Raw genomic sequence first — 23,061 nt, forward strand, 5'->3', positions numbered from 1 at the left:
ACTTTCTTTGGCTTTTAAAACTGCAAATAAGCAAGCAGGAAAAATAAATAAGAGTATATTTTTTTCTGACAGAAGAACTTGAACATATATAGGTACGTAGGTGCTCCCAATTTAAATTTTGCCCCTTTCACAAAAAAAAAAAAAAAAAAAAGCAAACCAAAGAATAGTAAGACTTGTTAAAATATAATCTTCTTTTTCCAAATAATCTCACATGCATTGTCATCAATAATATTCCCTACATATAGTAAATCCAATGGCTCTGTCAATTAAGCAAGACAAGTGGATTTGAAGAGCCTGGTTCAAGATCCAGAAAAGAAACAAAGTTTTCATGAAAAAGTTATGAGGCAAGAATCGAAGGGCTAAGAACACAAAGAGATTACTAGGAATCTCCAAATATCCAGAAACAGAGCATGCCTATGCTTTTCCTCTCCATCATAGCATTTGGTGAATGCAATAATACCTAATAAAAATTCCTTTTCACAAAATACTCTCAAACAATAATCTCATCTATATACATAAAATAGCATCTTCCTATTTCTAATAATTTACAAGAAAAACTGATAAAATATAGGTTAACATTCTATTAAAAGATCAATCTATTTTCATACCAGATCATTTCTAACTTAATATGAAATCTAATATAAATTATATTCGAAACTAGATATTCCAACCTTCCGAACTTGGAAAAGCTTCCCATCACCACACAATTCACAAAATCGAGGAAGTAGCAGGCGTTCAACTGTGCTTTTGCTTAGCATTGAAGCCATTTTGCAGATTATCTATAAAAAGTAATAAAATAAAAATCAATTGAAAAATCAACATGTACCTATTAACCCATAAATACTGCAATTATATTTTGTTAAATTGTGAAATCAAACTAAAACTAAAGATCTTCCCAAAGCAGGTTGGGAATCATAACATTTTTAAAGCTAGAAGGAATTCTTAGAAAGCATATAGTCCAACCTCTTGCCTCATAGATAAGGAAACCAAGGCCCAGAAAGATCAGCTGTGTCAGGCCCAAGATCATGTAAAGCAGTTATATGGCAAAACAGGTATTTATACCCATGCCTTCTGGCTCCAGATCCAGTGCTTTACTTTAACAATCTCAATGTTCTACATGATGTCCAAATATAATTAAAAAAAAAAAAGACTAATTTATAATTTTTAAGCTTCATATCCCAATTTTAGATACTAATATTTTTAAACAAGTATATGTTTACATGTTGTGGTTTCTGTTTTTTGCTTGAGGCAATTGGGGTTAAGTGACTTGCCCAGGGTAACAAGCTAGGAAGTCTCTGAGGTCAGATTTGAACTCAGATCCTCCTGACTTCAGGGGTGGTGCTCTATCCACTGTGCCATCTAGCTGTTTATGTTTTTATGGGGGAAAATTCACATGACAAGGTAATGAATAATGTATATAGTTAACAGAATACAAATACTAATGTATAGCCCTCATCTTTTTAAAACTTAAGAGAATACACATTTTTCAGCCTGAAGTTTTCTTGTCTAGAAATTGGGCATAGTATAGAACAAAAGAGCAATGGATTTAGGGTGAGATGACTGGGTTTCAGTTCCACTGCTCTTACTACTCGTGTGATACAATAGTCACTCATCTTATCTCTGTCTTAGTTTCCTAAGGGAGTTGAACTAGATAATATCTATAATTCCTTTTAGCTCTAAATTCTATGAGCTTTTCGCTAAAGATACTTAAATAAAAAATATTAATATAATACAAAGGTCCTATATTCAAAGAATTATTTAAATATCAAAGAGTTCTTTATTTGTAAAGAAAAAAGAGAAGATTTTTAAAAATCATATTCATCTCTCCCTCTAATCATACTCACTCAAATTTATTCCATTACAGTTTTAAGATGCTCAAAATTAAGGACATACTCAATGCGGTAGTTTTGTAACAAGATATATACTACTTGGAGTCTGGAGCTATTTTTATGACATGATTTTTTACATATTTTATCAGAACCACATATTATTCTTTATAATGTATAACCACAAAAATTAATTTTTAAAAATTAGCTTAAACATAAAAGGTTTAAAATCAAGAAATATGAAAACTCTATTGAGAAAAAAAAACCTATTAACTATAATTTCAGAAGGCAAATAACCTTTCTGCCTACAAGAACAATTATACTTTACCAATGGAGAACTGTTTATATATAGTTCTAGATTCAGTTACAAAAAAGAATTCCTTTATTACCTAATTTATAGTAAAATATAGCATAAATAAGTATTAATTATAAGGAAAAATGCTACAGCTTTGGATAAAATTTGTGTATCACACTTAAGAGTTTAACTCAAACTTAAAATCAGTTTAACACTAAACTGATATGTAAATTATTTATAAAAATAAAAATTGTTGCTTGCTTCATAATTACTTGACAAATTTAAAAAAAAACCACAATTTTTAATTTTTACCAGTGATTTTTACACCAAAGTTGTTAACCTCATTATCAAACTAATTTTTAATTTAAAACAAGAATGGAAAAATTAATAAATAGGCTCTCTATGGAGGTATGGCAACATTTTCCAAGTGAGCAGAATATATTTAAGGAGAAGAATCAGAGAAAAGACAGAAAAGGAGAATAAATATGGAATAAGTATGCTAATGGATAAAACAGTTGCTTATTCTCTTAGGAATGACCATACAAGATGAATACTACAAGCTACTCTAATCATCTAACCATAAACAGTTCCAATTTGGGAGGGGGGGAAAGGGGGAGGGTGGATGGGAAGGGTTCTATATACAATTTAAGTTAAATAGCAATACTGAACCCCATGAGCTATCATGCTAGGAAACAAACAAAAATAAGACATATGGATGACAAATATTAAAATAATTTAGGTGCATACAATTTTTACAATTTACTATGCTTATTTCTGAGGATGAAAAGGCAAACCTAACATAGATCCTTCTTTCAAGATGGATAAATGCAAAGAACAATTATTAAGCACTCAATATAAGCCACTTACTTTGCTAAGCTCTGTAATATATAGTACAAATAAACAGTACAATTCCTGTTCTCAATTACTTTTATATTTCATTAATGAATTTATATTTTAATAATTTCAAATATTTATAATTTAAATAGATGAAAGCCATATATAATGGGGAACTAAAAGGTAGAGAGGGGAGGGAGAAAGAAGAGTTCACGTTTCTTATGAGGGTGATAAGACAAACTAGAAGAGTTTTATGGTACGGAACAAATAGATACACCTGATATAAGGGAGAACAAGATAAGTAAAAAAGAAGGCATCTAGATAAAGAGACATTGCATAATTTGAAGAGATTATATCTGTTCACATGTAGTATTATTTATCTCCCTAGAAATAAGCATCAGGGATGGAGACAATTGGGAAAGAAGTTTCAAAATATCCAGGAAACTTCAGGTTAAGATAGTAGGGAAGCTATAGGGGACTTCTGGACAAGATGGCAGAGAGGACACACATCTATTTAAGCTCCGTCTTGCTCTCAGAATATTTTTTTCATGATAAGGCCTTGAAATTAGGGCTTGTCTGAAAAAACCCACAAATAATTACCATTAGAAGATATCTTCGAAATTTGCCAGAAAAGGTCTGTTTTTGCTTGTGGGTGGGGACTGTTAGATCAAGCGCAGACTGAAGGCAGGCAGTGAGAGTACAGAAAGCAACTCACAGTGAACAGACCAGAGAGGGGTGGGGTGTGATCTCAGCCATTTCTGGAGGGAGAACTTTACCACAGTGTGGCTATTTTGCCTTGGCAGCAAGCCAGTAGATCAGCAGAAAAACCATAAACACAGGGGTTAAAAGGCTATAACCCCCGAAAAGCTAAGGTCTCTCGGGACCAGGCCACACCCACCCAGAGGGTCTCAACACCTCTCAGAGTCTCAAAGCCCAGACACAGTGCAGCCATTGCTGTCCTGCTAGTGCCTTGCTGCTACCCCCTGCAGTCTGTAGAGGAAGCTCGGTAATACCAGCCTCCCCCAACTCCCCCCCCACCACCACCACCAAAAAAAAGCAGAGCAGACTGCATTTGCTTTTTTTGTTAGTTTGTTTCCTTTGATTCTTCTTTGACAAAATGAGCAAAAAATTAAAGTGCGCTCTAACAATAAAAAGCTTCTATAAAGATAGAGAGCATACTTTAAACCCTGAGGAGACTAAAAACAGAGTGTCTCTAGAAGAATCCCCAAAGGGGTATATGATCTGGTCCTGAATACACAAGACTCTCATGGAAGAAATTAAAAAGGCTTTGGCAAGAAAGCTAGAAGAAAAATGCAAAAAGGAAAAAGAAGCTTGGCAAGAGGGTCTGGATAAGTCATCCTACTCACTTAAAGATAAAGTGGATAAAGAAATCAAATCCTTGAAAAACAAAATTAGTGAACTGGAAAAGGTAAACAATTCTAAGGAAAACAGAATTAGTGAATTGGAAAAAGAAAATAGCTCTCTAAAAAATAAAATTGGCAAAATGGGAAAAAATTCCATAGAACAAAACAACTCACTTAAAAACTCAATTGGACAATTAGAAAAAGATATTTAAAAAGGGAGTGAAGAAAAGAATTCATTAAAAATCAAATGGAATTGAATGACTCAAGGAGACACCACAAATCAGTCAAGCAAAACCAAAAAAATGAAACAATGAGAAAAAATGTCAAATACCTTCTTGGGAAAACAACAGACCTGGAAGATAGATCTAGGAGAGACAATCTGAGAATCATTGGACTCCCTGAAAAATATGATGAAAAAAAAAAGAGCTTGTACATTATATTCCAGGAAATTATCAAAGAGAACTGCCCAAAAATTATAGAAACTGAGGACAAAATAGACATTGAAAGAATTCATCGATCACCTACTGAAAGGGACCCTAAAATCAAAACTCCAAGAAAGAAATTCCAGAACTATCAAATCAAGGAAAAAATATTAAAGCTGTTAGAAAAAATCAATTCAAATATAAAGGAGCCACAATAAGGATTATCCAGAATCTAGCAGCATTTACATTAAAGGATCAAAGAGCCTGGAATCTGATATTCCAAAAAGGTAAGGAACTTGATATGCAGCCAAAAATAACTTACCCAATAAAAATGAGCATTCCCCCCCCCCCAGGGAAGAAGATGGACATTCAATGAAATAGGTGAATTTTATCTATTTCTAACGAAAAAAACGGAACTAAACAAAAAGTTTGATCTCCAAATATTGGACTCAAGAGAAACAAAAAAAGATAAAAAGAAATCTTGGGAACTATATTTCTGTTATAAAGATATATAAAGAACACATGTATAATTTATTCTAGAAACTAGAGGTGGAAAGAAAATTGTACCAGAAAAAGGGTAAAGTGGGGGTACTACATCTCACAATGAGGCAAAGAAAACCTATTATATCTGAGGGAAAGAATGGAAAGGGATGAACATAGTGTGTATCTTACTCTTATCAGAATTGCCTTAAAAAGAAAAATATTAGACAAATTCGAATTACGGAGAAACTTTTCCCACTTCATTGAAAAGTGGGATGGGTAAAGTGAAAAGGGAAGGAGCAAGCTAAGTAGAAGGAAATACAGAAATTTGAGGAAAAGAGGTAAGAAGGGGGGGAGGGGAGAAACAAAGGGAGGGGGATCCTAAAAAGGGAGGGCTGTGAGAAGCAAGTGGTGCTCACAAGTTTAATAGGTGGGGCAAGAGGAAAGGAAAGGAGAAAAGCACAAACAGGGGTTAAAAAGATGGCAAGTAATACAGAATTAGTAATCTTAACCATAAATGTGAATGGGGTATACTCCCCCATAAAGAGGAAGCAATTAGCAGAATAGATTAAAAGACAGAATCCTACAATACGCTGTTTACAGGAAACACACTTGAAGCAGGGTGATACAAACAGAGTAAAGGTAAAAAATTGAAGCAGACTCTACTATGCTTCAGGTGAAGTCAGAAAAGCAGGGGTAGCCATCCTGATCTCAAATCAAGCAAAAGCAAAAATTGATCTAATTAAAAGAGATAAGGAAGAGCACTGTATCTTGCTAAAGGGTAGCATAGATAATGAAGCAACAGCAATATTAAATATATATTCACCTAGTGGTGTAGCATTTAAATTCTTAAAAGAGAAATTAAGAGAGCTTCAAGAAGAAACAGATGCAAAACTATAATAGTGGGAGATCTCAACCTTGCACTCTCAGAATTAGATAAATCAAACCACAAAATAAATAAGAAAGAAGTCAAAGAGGTAAATAGAATACTAGAAAAGTTAGAAAACTAAATAGAGACAGAAAGGAGTACACTTTATTCTCAGCAGTTCATGGAACCTATAGAAAAATTGACTATATATTAGGACATAAAAACCTCAAATTCAAATACAGAAAAGCAGAAATAGTAAATACATCCTTTTCAGATCATGATGTAATAAAAACTAGATTCAATAAAAAGCCAGGGGAAAATAGACCAAAAAATAATTGGAAACTAAATAATCTCATCCTAAAGAATGATTGGGTGAAACAGCAAATCATAGACATAATTAATAATTTCACCCAAGAAAATGACAATAATGAGACATCATACCAAAATATGTGGGATGCAGCCAAAGCGGGAATGAGGGGAAATTTCATATCTCTAGAGGACTATTTGCATAAAAAAGAGAAAGAGAAGGTGAATGAATTGGGCTTGCAACTAAAAATGCTAGAAAAGGAACAAATTAAGAACCCCCAGTCAAACACTAAACTTGAAATTCTAAAAATAAAAGGAGAGATTAATAAAAATTGAAAGTGAAAAACAAATGAATTAATTAATAAAACTTAAGAGTTGGTTCTATAAAAAAATCAACAAAATAGGTAAACCCTTAGTAAATCTGATTTTTAAAAGGAAAGAGGAAAATCAAATTGTTAGTCTTAAAAATGAAAAGGGAGAATTCACCACTAATGAAGAGGAAATTAGAGCAATAATTAGGAGTTATTTTGCCCAACTTTATGCCAATAAATTTGATAACTTAAATGAAATGGAAGAATACCTTTAAAAATATAGCCTGCCCAGATTAACAGAGAAGTAAATTGGATAAAAACAGTCCCATCTAAGAAAAAGAAATAGAACAAGCTATTAATCAACTCCCTAAGCAAAAATCCCCAGGACCAGATGGATTTACATTGAATTTTACCAAACATTTAAAGAACAATTAATTCTAATGCTATATAAACTATTTGAAAAGATAGGGATTGAAGGAGTCCTACCAAATTCCTTTTACGATATAGACATGGTACTGATACTTAAACCAGGTAGGTTGAAAACAGAGAAAGAAATGAATAATTTCCTAATGAATATTGAGGCTAAAATCTTAAATAAAATATTAGCAAAAAGATTACAGAAAATCATTCCCAGGATAATACACTATGACCAAGTAGGATTTATACCAGGAATGCAGGGCTGTTTAATATTAGGAAAACTATTAGCATAATTAACTATATCAATAACCAAACGAACAAAAACCATATGATCATCTCAAAAGATGCAAAAAAAGCATTTGATAAAATCCAACATCCATTCCTTTTTTTTTCAATTTTTTATTTTTTAATCCATGCCAGGGTAATTTTTTACAGCATTATCCCTTGCACTCACTTCTGTTCCGATTTTTCCCCTCCCTCCCTCCACCCTCTCCCTCAGATGGCAAGCAGTCTTTTACACAACATCCATTCCTAATAAAAACACTTGAAAGAATAGGAATAAATGGACTTTTCCTTAAAATAGTCAGGAACACATATTTAAAACCGTCAATAAGCATCATATGTAATGGGGATATACTGGAACCATTCCTAGTAAGATCAGGAGTGAAACAAGGTTGCCCACTATCACCAATATTATTCAATGTTGCATTAGAAATGCTAGCCTCGGCAATAAGAGTTGAGAAAGAGATTAAAGGAATTAGAATAGGTAATGAGGAAACCAAATTATCACTCTTTGCAGATGATATGATATACTTAGAGAACCCTAGAGATTCTACTAAAAAGCTATTAGAAATAATTCACAACTTTATCAAAGTTGCAGGATACCAAATAAATCCACATAAATGCTCAGCATTTTTATATATCACCAACAAAATCCAACATCAAGAGATACAAAGAGAAATTCCATTCAAAATAACTGTCAATAGCATAAAATATTTGGGAATCTATCTACCAAAGGAAAGTCAGGAATTATATGAGCAAAATTACAAAACACTTTCCACACAAATAAAGTCAGATTTAAATAATTGGAAAAATATTAAATTCTCTTGGATAGGCTGAGCAAATATAATAAAGATGATAATATTACCTAAATTAATCTATTTATTTACTGCTATACCAATCAGACTCCCAAGAAACTAATTTAATGACCTAAAAAAACTAACAATAAAATTCATATGGAAGAACAAAAGGTCAAGAATTTCAAGGGAATTAATGAAAAAAAAAAAATCAAATGAAGGCGGCCTAGCTGTACTTGATCTAAAACTATATTATAAAAGCAGCAGTCACCAAAATCATTTGGTATTGGCTAAGAAATAGATTAATTGATCAGTGGAATAGGTTAGGTTCACAGGACAAAATAGTCAATAACTATAGCAATCTAGTGTTTGACAAACCCAAAGATCCCAACTTTTGGGATAAGAATTCATTATTTGACAAAAACTGCTGGGAAAACTGGAAATTAGTATGGCAGAAACTGGGTATGGACCCACACTTAACACCATACACCAAGATAAGATCAAAATGGGTCCATGACTTAGGCATAAAGAACGAGATTATAAATAAATTAGAGGAACATAGGATAGTTTACCTCTCAGACTTGTGGAGGAGGAAGGAATTTGTGAACAAAGAAGAACTAGAGATCATTACTGATCACAAAATAGAAAATTCTGATTATATCAAATTTAAAAACCTTTGTACAAACAAAACTAATGAAAACAAGATTAGAAGGATAGCAACTAACTGGAAAGACATTTTCACAGTTAAAGGTTCTGATAAAGGCCTCATTTCCAAAATATATAGAGAACTAACTCTAATTTATAAGAAATCAAGCCATTCTCCAATTGATAAATGGTCAAAGGATATGAACAGACAATTTCAGATGATGAAATTGAAACTATTTCTACTCATATGAAAGAGTCTTCCAAATCACTATTGATCAGAGAAATGCAAATTAAGATGACTCTGAGATAGCACTATACACCTGTCAGATTGGCTAAGATGACAGGAAAAAATAATGATGAATGTTGGAGGAGATGCGGGAAAATTGGGACACTGATGCATTGCTGATGGAGTTGTGAATTAATCCAACCATTCTGGAGAGCAATCTGAAATTATGCACAAAAAATTATCAAACTGTGTATAATACCCTTTGATCCAGCAATGTTACTACTGGGCTTGTATCCAAAGAGATACTAAAGAAGGGAAAGGGACCTGTATGTGCCAAAATGTTTGTGACAGCCCTTTCCATAGTGGCTAGAAACTGGAAAATGAATGGATGCCCATCAATTGGAGAATGATTGGGTAAACTGTGGTATATGAATGTTATGGAATATTATTTTTCTATAAGAAATGACCAGCAGCATGAATACAGAGAGGCTTGAAAAGACTTACATGAACTGATGTTGAATGAAATGAGCAGAACCGGGAGATCATTATACACTTCAACAACAATACTGTATGAGGATGTATTCTGATGGAAGTGGATATCTTCAACAAAGAGAAGATCTAATTCAGTTTCAATTGATCAATGATAGACAGAATCAGCTACAGCCAGAGAAGGAACACTGGGAAATGAATGTGAACTATTTTTTCTTCTGAATCCAATTCTTCTTGTGCAACAAAAGAACTGTATGGTTCTGCACACATATATTGTATCTAGGATATACTATAATATATTTAACATGTAGAAAACTGCCTGCCATCTAGGGGAGGGAGTAGAGAGAGGGAAGGGAAAAGTCAGAACAGAAGTGAGTGCAAAGAGATAATGTTGTAAAAAATTATCCATGCATATGTTCCGTCAATAAAAAGTTATAATAAAAAAAATTTGAAAAAGAAATTGTTAATATATTAAAAATACACAATTCACCTGAAACTTCAGAAAATTTTAATTATTGCATTATGAGGGCCTAAATTGGAAAATTAGTCTGTCTCTCCTAAGATGGTTCAAACAATTTTTATATGTAAAATTCTTAATCCAATTTTGAAAATTGTCACATCTAATATCATGATGAAACAATGTTATAGGATAGTCTCTTATAAATTAAATAACCCATCAATTGTAAAACTTCATATCTCTATTATCTGTGTTTGAAATTCAAAATATTTCCTCACTATACCAGAGACCAGTTGAGGCTTGAACCTGGTGGGCCACTAGAAGTCTGAGAGAAGATTCAGGGCTGAAGCAAAGGCTGGAGTCAAATTGAAGTCATCCTTTTAAATTAGCAACAGCAATAAAAGGATAGAGGGGAGCAGGATAAAACAAAGCTGATACAAATCATTCAGGATTGCTAGAGAAGAATAGGCCAAACAAAAAATTACCAATACTAAAGCTAAAATATGACTAAACTAAAGACACAAAACACAAAACACCATGAAAAAATATTATAGGTAAGAGATGCCCAAGAGGTAATCTCCTCACATGAGAGTAACTCTATAATAACCATAATAAAGCCTCAAAATAAAATTAAATGGTACAGTCATAAAGGCTATAATAATGGGGGAAAACGAAGCAAGAGATATAAAATGAAATGAGAGATTAAGAAGAAAATACTGAAAGGAAAACAAAGAGCTGAGAAGACAGAAAACCTTAGTCTATAGCAGATTCCTTAAAAAATATAATGAAACAAACAGATCTTAATGATTTTGCAAGACAACAAGAAAAATTAGACTAAAGACAGAAGATTTTAAAAATATAAAATATTAAGTATCTATCAAGTAGCAAACTTAGAAAACAAAATAAGGTAGTAATTTAAAAATTATTGGATTCTCTGAACTGTCCCAATCTATTAAACCAGAAGACAAGAGTGAAAAGAGAAAGGAATCACAACCTGAAAATACCTGTGAATGTCACAAATGAAAAAAAAAAAAAAAAAACTAAGTCAAAGAAAAAATATTACAATAGTAAATAGAAAGAAAGTATTCAAATAACAAGGAATCAGAGTCAGGATCACACAAGAATTAGCAGCTATCAATATGAAGGAGAGAAAATTAAGCCTCACAAACCAAAATAACTTAACTTGCTTATAAAACTGAATATAATTTAAAAAGGGAAAAAATTTAACTTTTAATAGAATAACATTCTTGGTGCGAAAGCATAGCTGGGTTTAAACTTTAAAACAAAGAGGCAAGAAAAACAAAAAAAATTAAATATATTTGAGCAAATGGAAGAGGCTAAATGATGAGGAAGTGTTTACATTCTAAAAGTTGGAGAAGAAATAAAGAGTTCCTACAGAATCTTAATGTCTAATCACTCAGGACTTGAGGGTGGATTCCTTCCATTCATTGTTTTTAAAAAAGAAAAGAAAAATGGGAAAGGATCCATAAAAAAAAAAAAAAAAAAACACCTCAGGAGAAGAGGAAGAACATATTATTTTGCATAAATGGTGAGCACAGAAGAGCATACATACATAAATAAAGGAATGGGAAGAGAAAGTGTCATGATTCCATTTTTACAGAACCAGAAAGAAAAAGGCTAAAAAATACAGACATTCACATACAAAGGGTTTGGTGTAGATACATTCACCACAAGAGGGAAACAGTTAAGGACAGGGAAAGCGATGAGTGGTATAAGAAATAAGAGTGAAAGAAGGAATGATAAACAAGCAAAGAACATCAGCTTCAGAGATTTTATCATAAAGTGGAAATTAAAATTTATAAGAGTAAAAAACAGGTCTGTGATCTGGATTTAATGAAGAGAAAAAGGGCAGAGAACTAAAAACAGATCACTTCCACCATATATTATTTGTGTTAATTAGACTCCTTCCTCCTCTCTTCCCTTTTTTTGTAAATATTAAAAGATGGAGGAAAAAAAAGTACAAGTACAAGAAAGGAAATAAATAATTAACAATCATGAATGATATTGAATTCATCCAAAAAATGGGAAGGGTGACAGAACAGATTTAAAAACTAGGATTCAATAATGTTATTTATAAGAAACATACTTAATATATGGATTCATATGAAGTTAAAATGAAAAGAAAGGAATAAGCATTTATACGGAATCTACTTTATGTCAGGCACTATGCTAAGCATTTTACAAATATCTTATTTGATGCTCATAATAATTCTGTATGTAATTCTGATTATTTTCCTTGTTTTACAATTAAGGAAACTGAGGCAAATGCCCAGGGTCACACGACTGATCTCAAATCTGAGTTCAGATTTGAATGAAGATTGTCTTGATTTCAAGGGTGGCACTATTCACGTGAAGGAGCTGGAACAAAATCTATTTCTGGTGAACTTAGGCAAAAGCAGAAGTAGAAACCATGGTCTCAAAGCAACAATAAAAAGAAATGAATTAAAGTTAGACAAGGAGGGGAAAATTATATGTAAAGGCATCATAATAAAATTCTATCAATACTATACAAATCCCTTATATTCATATATGAAGAATTATAGTGACCTTCTTAAGGTAGAAAATAAAATACTAATTAAAAGAACTTTTAAGACCATGTTCAGAAAAAAATCTAAGGCAGCTAAAAACACAAGACAAATGGCTAAATTGGACATATGACATATACTGTAAATTTGAGCTTAATCATATATGGAAAAAATAAACATTCAAAAATAAAGAGGTGTTTAAAACATGTTAGTAAGAAAACCAAAAATGAAGAGTTGTTTTTAGAACCCCAAACAACAGAGATGTAGGAGGAATCAATAAGTACAGAAGCTAAGGATAGCAAAAGCAAAGTGACAAAAGAAATCAGTAACACACTTTCTAAATACATAAGACAACAGGGGTGAAGGGGAAAGTTCAGTAGAGATGATAATGAAGAGGTAGACCTTGGGGCTTTATGGAAGAAATTGGTAACATATCCTTTTCAAAGGTAAATTAATGCTTTCTTTTTTTGGTGGGACTACATCACACCACAGGAAGGTCCATAAACAGGGAAAAGTATAACAGGATAAAAGAAAAGACTATGCGATTACCCTTATTTAGCAGAGGGTAAGGTAACTTGTATGTTCTTAGAAAAAAAAGAATCTTAAAGAGAATTAGTGAGGAGGAAGAGGAAAAGACTAAAAGAGGATGAAAGAAAGGCAGCCTTACTCTGGAATTCCGAGAGTTCCAGGAAGGAATGCTCCTAAGGATCAGGGGAGATCGTTGGTGAAGGAAGATGAGACTCCTTCACCAACATGGGGATCTAATTTTATTTTTGGAGGTCATCCCTATATAATTGCTCACACTTTCCTAATAATAATAAAATTCTTAGGAGTTACAAGTATCATTTTCCCATAAATGAATGTAAACTGTTTAACTTTCTTGAGTCTCTTATGATCACACTTTCTTATCTACCTTTTATAGCTCTCTTGGGTCTGATGTTTGACTAAAGACTATAAAATAAAATTATGTTCAATAAAATAATCAATCATCACTTCAGAAAACTAATGATGAAACATGCTTCCCACTTCTTGAGAAAGAAGTGTTAGACAATAGGAGCAAAACAAAGCATACATTTTCAGGAACAACTAAAATAACACAAATTTGCTTTATCAGCTAATTTTATAATAAAGAGCCTTTATAGGAAGAAAGAGAAATTAAGGTTGAGATTCAGAGAATTTGGCAGTAATGCAAAGAAAAGTAAAAGTGCAAATGAAACATTTAAAAAATTCAAAGAAGAAAGCAGAAGGAAGAAAGGGGAGATAGAAGGGATATATGGTAACTCCATATTAATTTTCTACACACACACACATATACATACATATAAACTATCTGGATATAATTTATACAAACATAATTTACATAAAAGATTGACAACTTCAAAGTCTAATCTTTTTGTCTATATAACTCTTCATGTTTGTTGTTTTTCTAATTAATAACAAGAAAAAAAATTGATATGTAAGCTTACTATTAATATAAGGAGAAACCTTCAGTGATAATGGGGAAATTCTACTAATAAATAAAAAAAAAAAAAAAACTTGCCTCCCTGAGGTAAGCAAAAATGTATAAACGAAGGAAAAAAATGGAAAAGGAAATGCTTTACTTTCATTTAATCTAGCAGCTTCCTTCTCCTTTCTCTCTTGATATTGTCAAGCTTAGATTAACAATTCCCAAGGTTAAGATAAGATTTCATCTGAATTGACTGCAACAATTTTTGATATCCATATATATTTTTCTTAGGAAGCTAGCAACAAGGTACATGTTAGTGGCTGGTATTTATTAGCAAATAACTAACCAAAATGATATTCAATAAAGTGCATGAAAAGTACAATTTAAGTGATATATCAGGTCTAAATCAAGAAAGATCATTACTGGAGGAATCTGGCAAGACTATATGGATGATGTAGCATTTGAGTTGGGCCTTTAATGAAAGATAGGATTTAAATAGCTTAAGATGGAAATGGAGGTCCTTGCAAGCACTCAAAACAAGTGTGACCAAACAAGACTTTCACAAGGCTAAATATTTCTGTAATTAGGCCAAATTAAAAAAAAAAAAAACTATAACATCATTCTACAAGTAACAGATATGCTTACTATTAAAAGGATTTTACATGAATTTCAATCATGTACACATGTACAACAGACTTGTACATATAGATAAGTTAAAATTATATTATTTTTACCAAGCAAAACAATATATAAGTTAATTATATAATGAATGATTCCTGTAAAGAATATTATTACAAGCTCATTATGTTATTTTCAATACTTGTGTGTTAAAAAAACAAGAAGAATTTTATTGAGGATAATGTGCTATTTGGCAATCAGACAAAATAGTGAAAATGCCATGAGGCTTACTTTTTATTATATTAGTCTTCATGGTAAGACATATCTCATTATCACATGTTATCCTAGAAACCTGCCTGACTCCCAGAAGAGAAAGTTAAATGGCTAAGTTTTATTGGATATATGCCAAATACTCTTACTAAATGTTAATACCCAATTTTGTTTTAAAGACTCAAAGTAATTAATGGCTTTTAAAAAGCACTAAAGGGATCTCTAGGATACCTGAGAATTTAAACTTAATAATCACATTTCCTTGAAACTTTTTTTTTATAAACTTATGGAATATACAAATATAATGTGACAATTATAAATTTGTCAAAAAAAAAAAAAACAATCCTTAATCTCATAGTTCAAGAAAACGAACATAAAGGATATATATGCATGCCAAGTATTCTGATGCTGTATTGTATTTTAATCACATGCAAAATTTTAGGAAAGCTGTTGTTCTATGATACATTATATTTTAGAATCTTGAACAAAATTCTCTTTTCCAATTTGGCCCCTTCAAATCTGATAAAGATTTTTCTTCTTTGTATCTTACTAAACTCATAAATAAGGCTTTCTTCAGTTTTTCAAGAATAATTCTAAAACCATGGCTAGCTTCTTCAAGAAAGTATCACTTACATTGCAAATATAGAAAACAAAGACCTCCCTCTTTATCGATTACAAGTGACAATATCATAACACTTAATTTAAATAGTAATTATATTTCAATAACTATGATAACATGATTATTCAAATTTATATCATTCTTATCTTTTCAAAGGCTATATAGTTAACGCATTAATATGGAGTTTGATAATCAATACTCTGAACTTTTTCTCACAAGATATAGACATTTTATAAGATTTATTCTTTGGCTTTATTTCTATAATTGATTTAAACACCATTAATATACAAGTCAAAGGAACTACAGAATTTATTAGCAGAACATGAGACTTTATCATGGTAGGCTTTTAAATGACTAATGCTACACTTTGCCTCCTCTTTCCAAGCTTTCTTGTCATTCTTGGTACAGATGTCAACATAGTTGGTAGCAGCCCATTTCCCCCCTCCATTCAAGAACGTTACTATTAGGAACCCTATCCTCCAACATAAATTCAAGATTCTAGGGCAATGAATAAATTTTTTTTTCTCACAAACAGATTGAGGATCCTTACAAAGAAGCTAGTGCCACAAAAGAACAAAACAAAACAAAAAACTAAAACTAAAAACAAACCAAAAAATGATATTCGATAATAAAATGCTAATTTTTAATAATAAAATTAAAAATTGTGGAATGTCACTTGTTGAAAATTTGATAAATATTAATTAAGGAAAAAAATACTTCAGACTGTGAAAGTCTCTTTACACAAATTACCATATAAACATATCAAATGAATATTTATATGTTACCATATAAATATGTGATCAGGATTTACTTACATTCACAGCTTCTGCTTTGTATTCATCATCACTGTCTGGAGCAGATAGGTCCAGTAGTATTGGGCAGACTTTGTTTTCAATATCATTTTGAAAAATTAGATCCTGTTCCAATAGAATTAACAGTACTTCCTGACTTGATTTCCTAACCTAGAATAGTTTAAAAAAATAAAAAGGGGGGAGAGGGGAGTGGGTGGAAAATTGTTTCAAAAAAAGGTTTTCTTCTCCTTAGACATATAAAGTTATAAAAAATACTAGATTAGCATTCTAACCTTCTATTCACACCAAATATAGAGCTCTAGTTGCTGCAGTTCAAAAAAAATATACTGAAATTAGAACATGGCCAGAGAAGGATAATTAAAAGGACTAAGGCAAAGAAGCAATTTCCATATGGAAACTGACCAAATCAAAATGAAAACAAACAAAAAATTCCAAACCAGGTCTCTTTAAATTGGAAATATAAAACTGGGGGTGGAAAGGGACAAATAAAAGAAGTGAAAAATGATTAAGTTGTAAAATCATGAAGGCTATAGAATGAATGAGCTTAGACCCCATAAAATCTGAAACATAAAAAGTTTTAGAAAAATAAAAACAAATATATAATGATACTTTACACATTAGATAAAAACAAACTTAAAAGAAATTAATCCCTCCCCAAAGAAATGGGAAAACAAGTTGAAAATATAAAAAGATTTAAGTAAAACTGAGATAAATGTGTATTCCTAATCTCTATATTACTTATCAATCTAAGCTTTGCATTCATGGCACTGAGGTCACATATATCAAAAATTTAAACAAAAAAGCTACATAATCAAAGTGGGATTTTAAGATGATTTCAAGAGCTGTGTTTAGGATGGACTAGAGAAGGCAGAGGATTAAAGACAAGGAGATTAATTAGAAAGCTACTGCAATAAATCCTGGTGTGAAGTGATGATGGTTTTCCAGAACAGAAAGAGAGAGAATAAAAGATATTAGAAGGGGTGACAAGTGACACTGGTAACCATACAATATGGGGTGGTGAGAGAAAGAGGATCAAAGTTAACTTCAAGGTTTTAAGCCCAATTGAAATTTAACAGAAATGGGGAAATTAGAATTTTTCAGGGAAAAAAGCAATTCATTTGGTGTTAATTTAAAGATGAGATACTGACAGGACATCAAGGTAGAAGTATCTTATAGGAATTTGGAGATGTCCAACTAGACCTCAGGAGAAGAGTTGGGTCTGGTAATGTGAGAATAGAGAAGAGAATTAAGGAAATGGAGGTTAATAAGTTCTCCAAAAGAAAGAACACTTTAAAAGTTAAAAGAGAGAGCTTCGCCTTAGGATACAGTTAAGAGAATAAGGAGAAAAAGATGCCAGGAAAGAGCAGTAAAGAGCAGAAATACATGTCATAGAGGCCAAGAAAAAAAGAAAGAAAAAGATGGTCAGTAATCTCAAATTTGAAAAAGAGCACAAAGGATCAATGAATCTGTAAAATAAAGGGATTGGGCATAGTAACTCAAAATCCTCATGAGCTCCCAATTTCTCAGTATGATTTGACTCTTTACAATATAGCAACTAAATCCCTCCTCAAATCAACACAATTTTGAGGGTTTCAATAGAATTGTGAGGACAGAAGACAGATGACAAAGTTAAAGAATGAATGGGTGAAGGAAGAATAAAAGTAATGGGTTCAAAACACAGGAAGAAAGAAGAAGAAACTGTAGATCAAGATGTTTTCCTAGACATGGAGATGTATACATGTGTGTAATACAGGTTAGAAGGAACCTATTAAAAACATCTATTTTGTGAAATAATTAGAAGGATCCTGAATAAATGGAATGACTATTTCTTTAGTCACTTAACACTTAACACAAAAAGGGTAACAGCTACTATACTGGAAAACACAAGGCACAACTCTTCTCAAAGAATTTAGTATAATTAAATAAGAACAATTTTGCTCACCACAAAAAATTGGACAAAAAGACTCAAAATTTTTCAAACCTGGTTGTTTGGATCCGTGAGATATCGCACAACAATGGGCATAAGATATTCAGAGAAGGCCAATGGAAAATTTGGTCGGTTTTCTTGCAAAAAAATGGCAATGGGAGGTATTTGTTCCATCAGCTCTGTCCGTACTGTAGGTTCTGTGACAATGAAACAAACAAACAAAAAGAACTTATATTTAGAATAAAACAAGAGCAAACCTAAATGGCTCAGTGGATTCAGGCCCTGGACTCAGAAAGACCTGAGTTCATATCCTATCTTTGAAATTTAATATTTATTAGCTGTGTGACCCTGGGCAAGTCATTTAACCCCAAATGCTTTGAGGGAGGGGGAAGAAGAGAATAAAATAAGATCTGGATATAGTAAAGATTTAAAACTTCTAATTTTTCCTGCAATACTTCATCAAAAAAATCCAAAACATTGTAGTTGAAAATAATTTATTTATATTTATGCTAGTGAAAGACAAAAGCTAAGTGAAGGTTTCAAAGCATAAATATATCAAACTGGACAATATGCAAGATACTGGAACAACATGCAAAAAACATTACAACTGACTACCTCTGTAAGATCTATAGGTTGTTATACATTTCCTATGAGAATATATATTAATCATAAAACATATCTTCCTATAATTTATTAATCTGTTATTTTTACAATTCTATTCATCGTAAAAGCCTCATAAATAGTAACTAATTTAAAAGAAAATCCATTTTAAAGTTTTAAGCTATCAAATTAAATCTTTTAAATGTATATCTAAAATTGGGACTATGGACCAACGTGCTCCAAAGAACCAAAATGGATTTGCTGGGCTCCAAATATTTAAATGGGGGAAGTCTTGTAAGAGGGATTAACCAAGAGAGTTCTAAAACTCAATTTGATGATTTTTCCAATCAACCTGATGAAATTATAAAACATAAACCTTAATCTCGGTGACAATAGGCATGTCTACTATCCTCTTACTGAACAAATGCTGACACCAACAACCCCATCACTAAGTCAAGGTAACAATCTTGATTTTTTGATTTTTCATTTCCTTTTTACTTTTTCTACTCGGAAGACAAAATAGCATAAAATAGGTCTGATTCTAAGCAAAAAAAGAAGCTTGTGTTCACAGTCTTTGCTTGCCAACACTGGGAAACTCCTGCCTTGGAGGAAAGGCACACAGAAATTGCACATGCTTGCAGATGACCTAAAAAAAAAAATCTCGAGAATAAACTTATGCAAACTCAGGAGCTAACAAGAACCAGGACACTGGAAAACTTTCTGCAGAAGCATATGATAAAGGGAAATAGGCATGTATATTTGTTCAGCAACAGGAAGTTACTTCTTATTTTCATCTCTACTAACCCTTAATTCTCTCTCCATTCAAGACTCAGATCAAAAGTCCCTTCCTTCATGAGGGCCTTCCTGACTCCTACTCCCCTGCTTTTTAGTATTCCCTCCTCCCATTGCTTTGTATTTATTTTCTATATGTGTTTGTGTGTGTACATTTATATACACACACACAAGTGAACACACATATAGGATTTATGTATTTCTGAATACTATATAACCTCAGTGTAGATAAACTCCTTGAGGAGCAAATACAAAGCTATCTTGCTTGCTTGGCACATGACTAGCACTTAATAAATATTTTTCCCCCCCGCAGGTCCTATTCCTCTGAGTTACTATGGCATGAAAATGACCTTGGAGATTCTCAAATGTTTTATCAGTGCAAGCTGAAAAAAGCTTACAGACTTACTATATTGCCTGAAAATCAGCAGAGCAAAACTGAGGTTCACTACTTAGCTGGTCATAGATAGAATGTTTTTGGTCAGAGCAATCTAGTAAGACCTAGAAACTAAGTCAAGGAGAAATTATTTAACATAAATTAAAAAAAGGAATATCCACAGATCCTTGAAGCATTCAAAAAAGATTATTTTAGAATATTTGAATGTTTCAAGGCAAAATGATCAAATTATGAAGCAGGATCCTGATTCCAAGAGATAAATATCATGTGTGTGCATGCATGTTGTATATCTACAGAAATAAGAGAGATACATAGATATCATAGATAAAACAGATATAGACATTATTTCAAAATACTTGATATTTTGATGACTTTTCAGGGAATAAAACCAAATCATATAGAGTTAATAAAAAATTCTTTCTATATAGAATTCATTATCCTAAAGATGACAAGAAAAGATAACGATAAATGCTGGAGAAAATATGGGAAACTAGGACATTAATGCACTGCTGTGGAGTTGTGAAATGATCTAGTCGTTCTGAACAGCAATTTGGAACTATGCCCAAAGGGCATTTAAACTGTGCATGCTCTTTGATCTAGCAGTGTCACTACTGGGTCTATATCTCAAAGATCATGAAAAAGGGAAAAAGTCCCACATTTGCAAGAATGTTTGTAGCGGCCCTTTTTGTAGTAGCAAAAAACTGGAAACTGAGGGGATGCCCATCAACTGGGGAATGGCTGAATAAGTTATGATATATGAATGGAATATAATATTATTGTTCTATAAGAAATAATCAACAGGCTGACTTCAGAAAATCCTGGAAAGTAAACTGCTGCTAAGTAAAATGAGCAGAACCAGGAAAATATTATATACAGTAACAGCAAAACTGTGTGATAATTAACTATGACACACTTAGCTCTTCTCAGTAATACAATGAGATCCAAGACAATTCGAATAGACATTGGTTGGAAAATGCCATTTGCATCCAGAGAAAGAACTAAATGTGAATCGAAGCCTAATTTTCACTATGTTGTTTTTTTTTGTGGTTTTTCTCCTTTGTTCTGATTTTTCTTTCCCAAAATGACTCATTTGGAAATGTTAAAAATTGATTGACATGTATTAATAAGCAGATAGACAGAGTCCATTTTCTTTATATGATATACATGGGATTTGGAAAAGAAGATGAAAATTCCACTTAAGATTTACCTTCAAATGTCACAGATCAGACAAAATGGTAAACCATAAAAATCATGTCCAATAGGCATTGTACTTTGTTTTGTATCCTTTATTGCTTGGTAACAATTTAGCAAATCCATCAACAAATGAACAAACTAAACAAATAAAACCTGTATGTACCTTGGCAAACAGCAATATCATCATTTACTATTTTCTGAAAATCAGTACTTAGTCAAATTCAGATAAGGTCCTCAGTATTATTTTTGAAATTAATTAATGGGAAGAAAGTAAGGTCAAATCACAACCTCCCTGGGCCTCAGTTTCCTCACTTATAAAAATGAGGAGAGTTGGCATAGTTATTCTATAAGATCCTTTCCAGCTCTTGTTCAATGATCCTATGATTCTAGTTTTCAAAGTCTAATTAATGATCACTTGAAGGTTCTGAATAATTTAAAACTAATAAGTACAATTTTCAAAATGACAATTTTAGTTAATCTAGTTAGCTAGTCCAAAATTTCAAGTAACTTGAAAATGTATATAAATTATTTCACAAACCTGCATCTTCTGACAGTCTGACCACTATCTCCATGACAGTCAAGAAATCTTCCTCATTATTACTGAAATCTCGGAAGACATCCAACAGTCCTCTAGCAATAATCTGTCTAAGGAAGAAATGTAACAGCTCAACACCATAAATAGACAAAAGATCATTCTGACATAAATGTTTATCAAGTAAATGAAAGTAAAAGGAAAGAATAAATACCATTTTAAAAAAGATACTTCAATCTCAATTAAACAATCTATTTTTCTAAATACTTAAATTCATTTAATAATTTTAACCATCTAAACACCATGAAATTCAGCCACTTTTTATTTCCTATCTTATTAGGTAATTAAGTAAAGAACAAGCACAAGAAAATATACAATTAAATGAAAGTGTGTAAAGGAGAAACCAAACACAATAAAATGAAAAAAAATGAATTTTCCCCTGCATACACTCCCAATCTCCCTTTCCAGAGAGATTCTTACCGGTTAAAGATGTTATCACTAAAGGCATACTTTTCCAATCGAGCTAGTGGAGTCAAATTATCTTGTCCCGGAATGTCCAAGAAGGCAGTTATCCTCATGCTATCACAATCTGGCCCATAATCTTCAAACCCAACTTAAAGGGAAAGGAAAAAAAAAAATCTGTTTATCAACCATATAAGAAAACATAGGCAGTCTGGTTAAATGAAAAGGGGGTAGGGGGAAGCCTTTGCTTTGTAGTCAGGATGACCCTGGACAAGTTGCACAGTGGCTGCATCTGTGACCACTTAAGTATATCCTCTTCTCCCCGGGCTTTCATGATGTTTTTTCTGTCTACCTATCTGACCTGTCCTGATTTATCCTCCTCCTCTGACTTACCAAGTATGATGCCTTCCCCCCAAGTTATGTTGGGGCCTCTTCTGTCTATAATTGCTCCTTTGTTGATATCTACTCTCATCCCTATGTAAGAAATTCACAAATCTAACAAGTCCAGGCCCAATCTCTTTCTTGAAAATTAATCCGATATTACCAAATACTTGGTTAACATCTCTACCTACATGTCCCAGATATGTCTCAAAAATCTAAAATCAAACTCGTATTTTCTCCAAACCTACCCTTCAGAATTTTCCCTAGGCCCTCAAGAGAAAGATGTCATCTTTCACTCCTCATTCTTTCCCACCACCCTAGAGCCAATCAGTTGTTAAAGCTGCCATGTCTATTTTCATAACATCTCTTGTATATCATTCCTTTTCTCCTCTGGCATTGCAACTACCCTAGTACAGACCCTCTTCATGATCTAAGGCCTAGAATATTGTAT

General features: G+C 32.3%; 1 protein-coding gene across 1 annotated transcript in view; it reads right to left on the bottom strand.

The window, feature by feature from the left end:
• LOC127546568 (serine/threonine-protein phosphatase 4 regulatory subunit 1-like) overlaps positions 1-23,061 on the bottom strand; it is a 68,181-nt gene that overhangs the window by 21,761 nt on the left and 23,359 nt on the right. The window contains exons 3-7 of the mRNA XM_051973604.1: positions 22,248-22,380; positions 21,774-21,880; positions 18,310-18,452; positions 16,332-16,478; positions 672-779 (exon numbers count right to left, since the gene is read on the bottom strand). Coding sequence (XP_051829564.1) covers positions 672-779; positions 16,332-16,478; positions 18,310-18,452; positions 21,774-21,880; positions 22,248-22,380 — 638 coding nt within the window. The remainder of the gene's footprint in view (positions 1-671; positions 780-16,331; positions 16,479-18,309; positions 18,453-21,773; positions 21,881-22,247; positions 22,381-23,061) is intronic.

Source organism: Antechinus flavipes, chromosome 2, assembly GCF_016432865.1.
Source record: "Antechinus flavipes isolate AdamAnt ecotype Samford, QLD, Australia chromosome 2, AdamAnt_v2, whole genome shotgun sequence".
Lineage (NCBI taxonomy): Eukaryota > Metazoa > Chordata > Mammalia > Dasyuromorphia > Dasyuridae > Antechinus > Antechinus flavipes.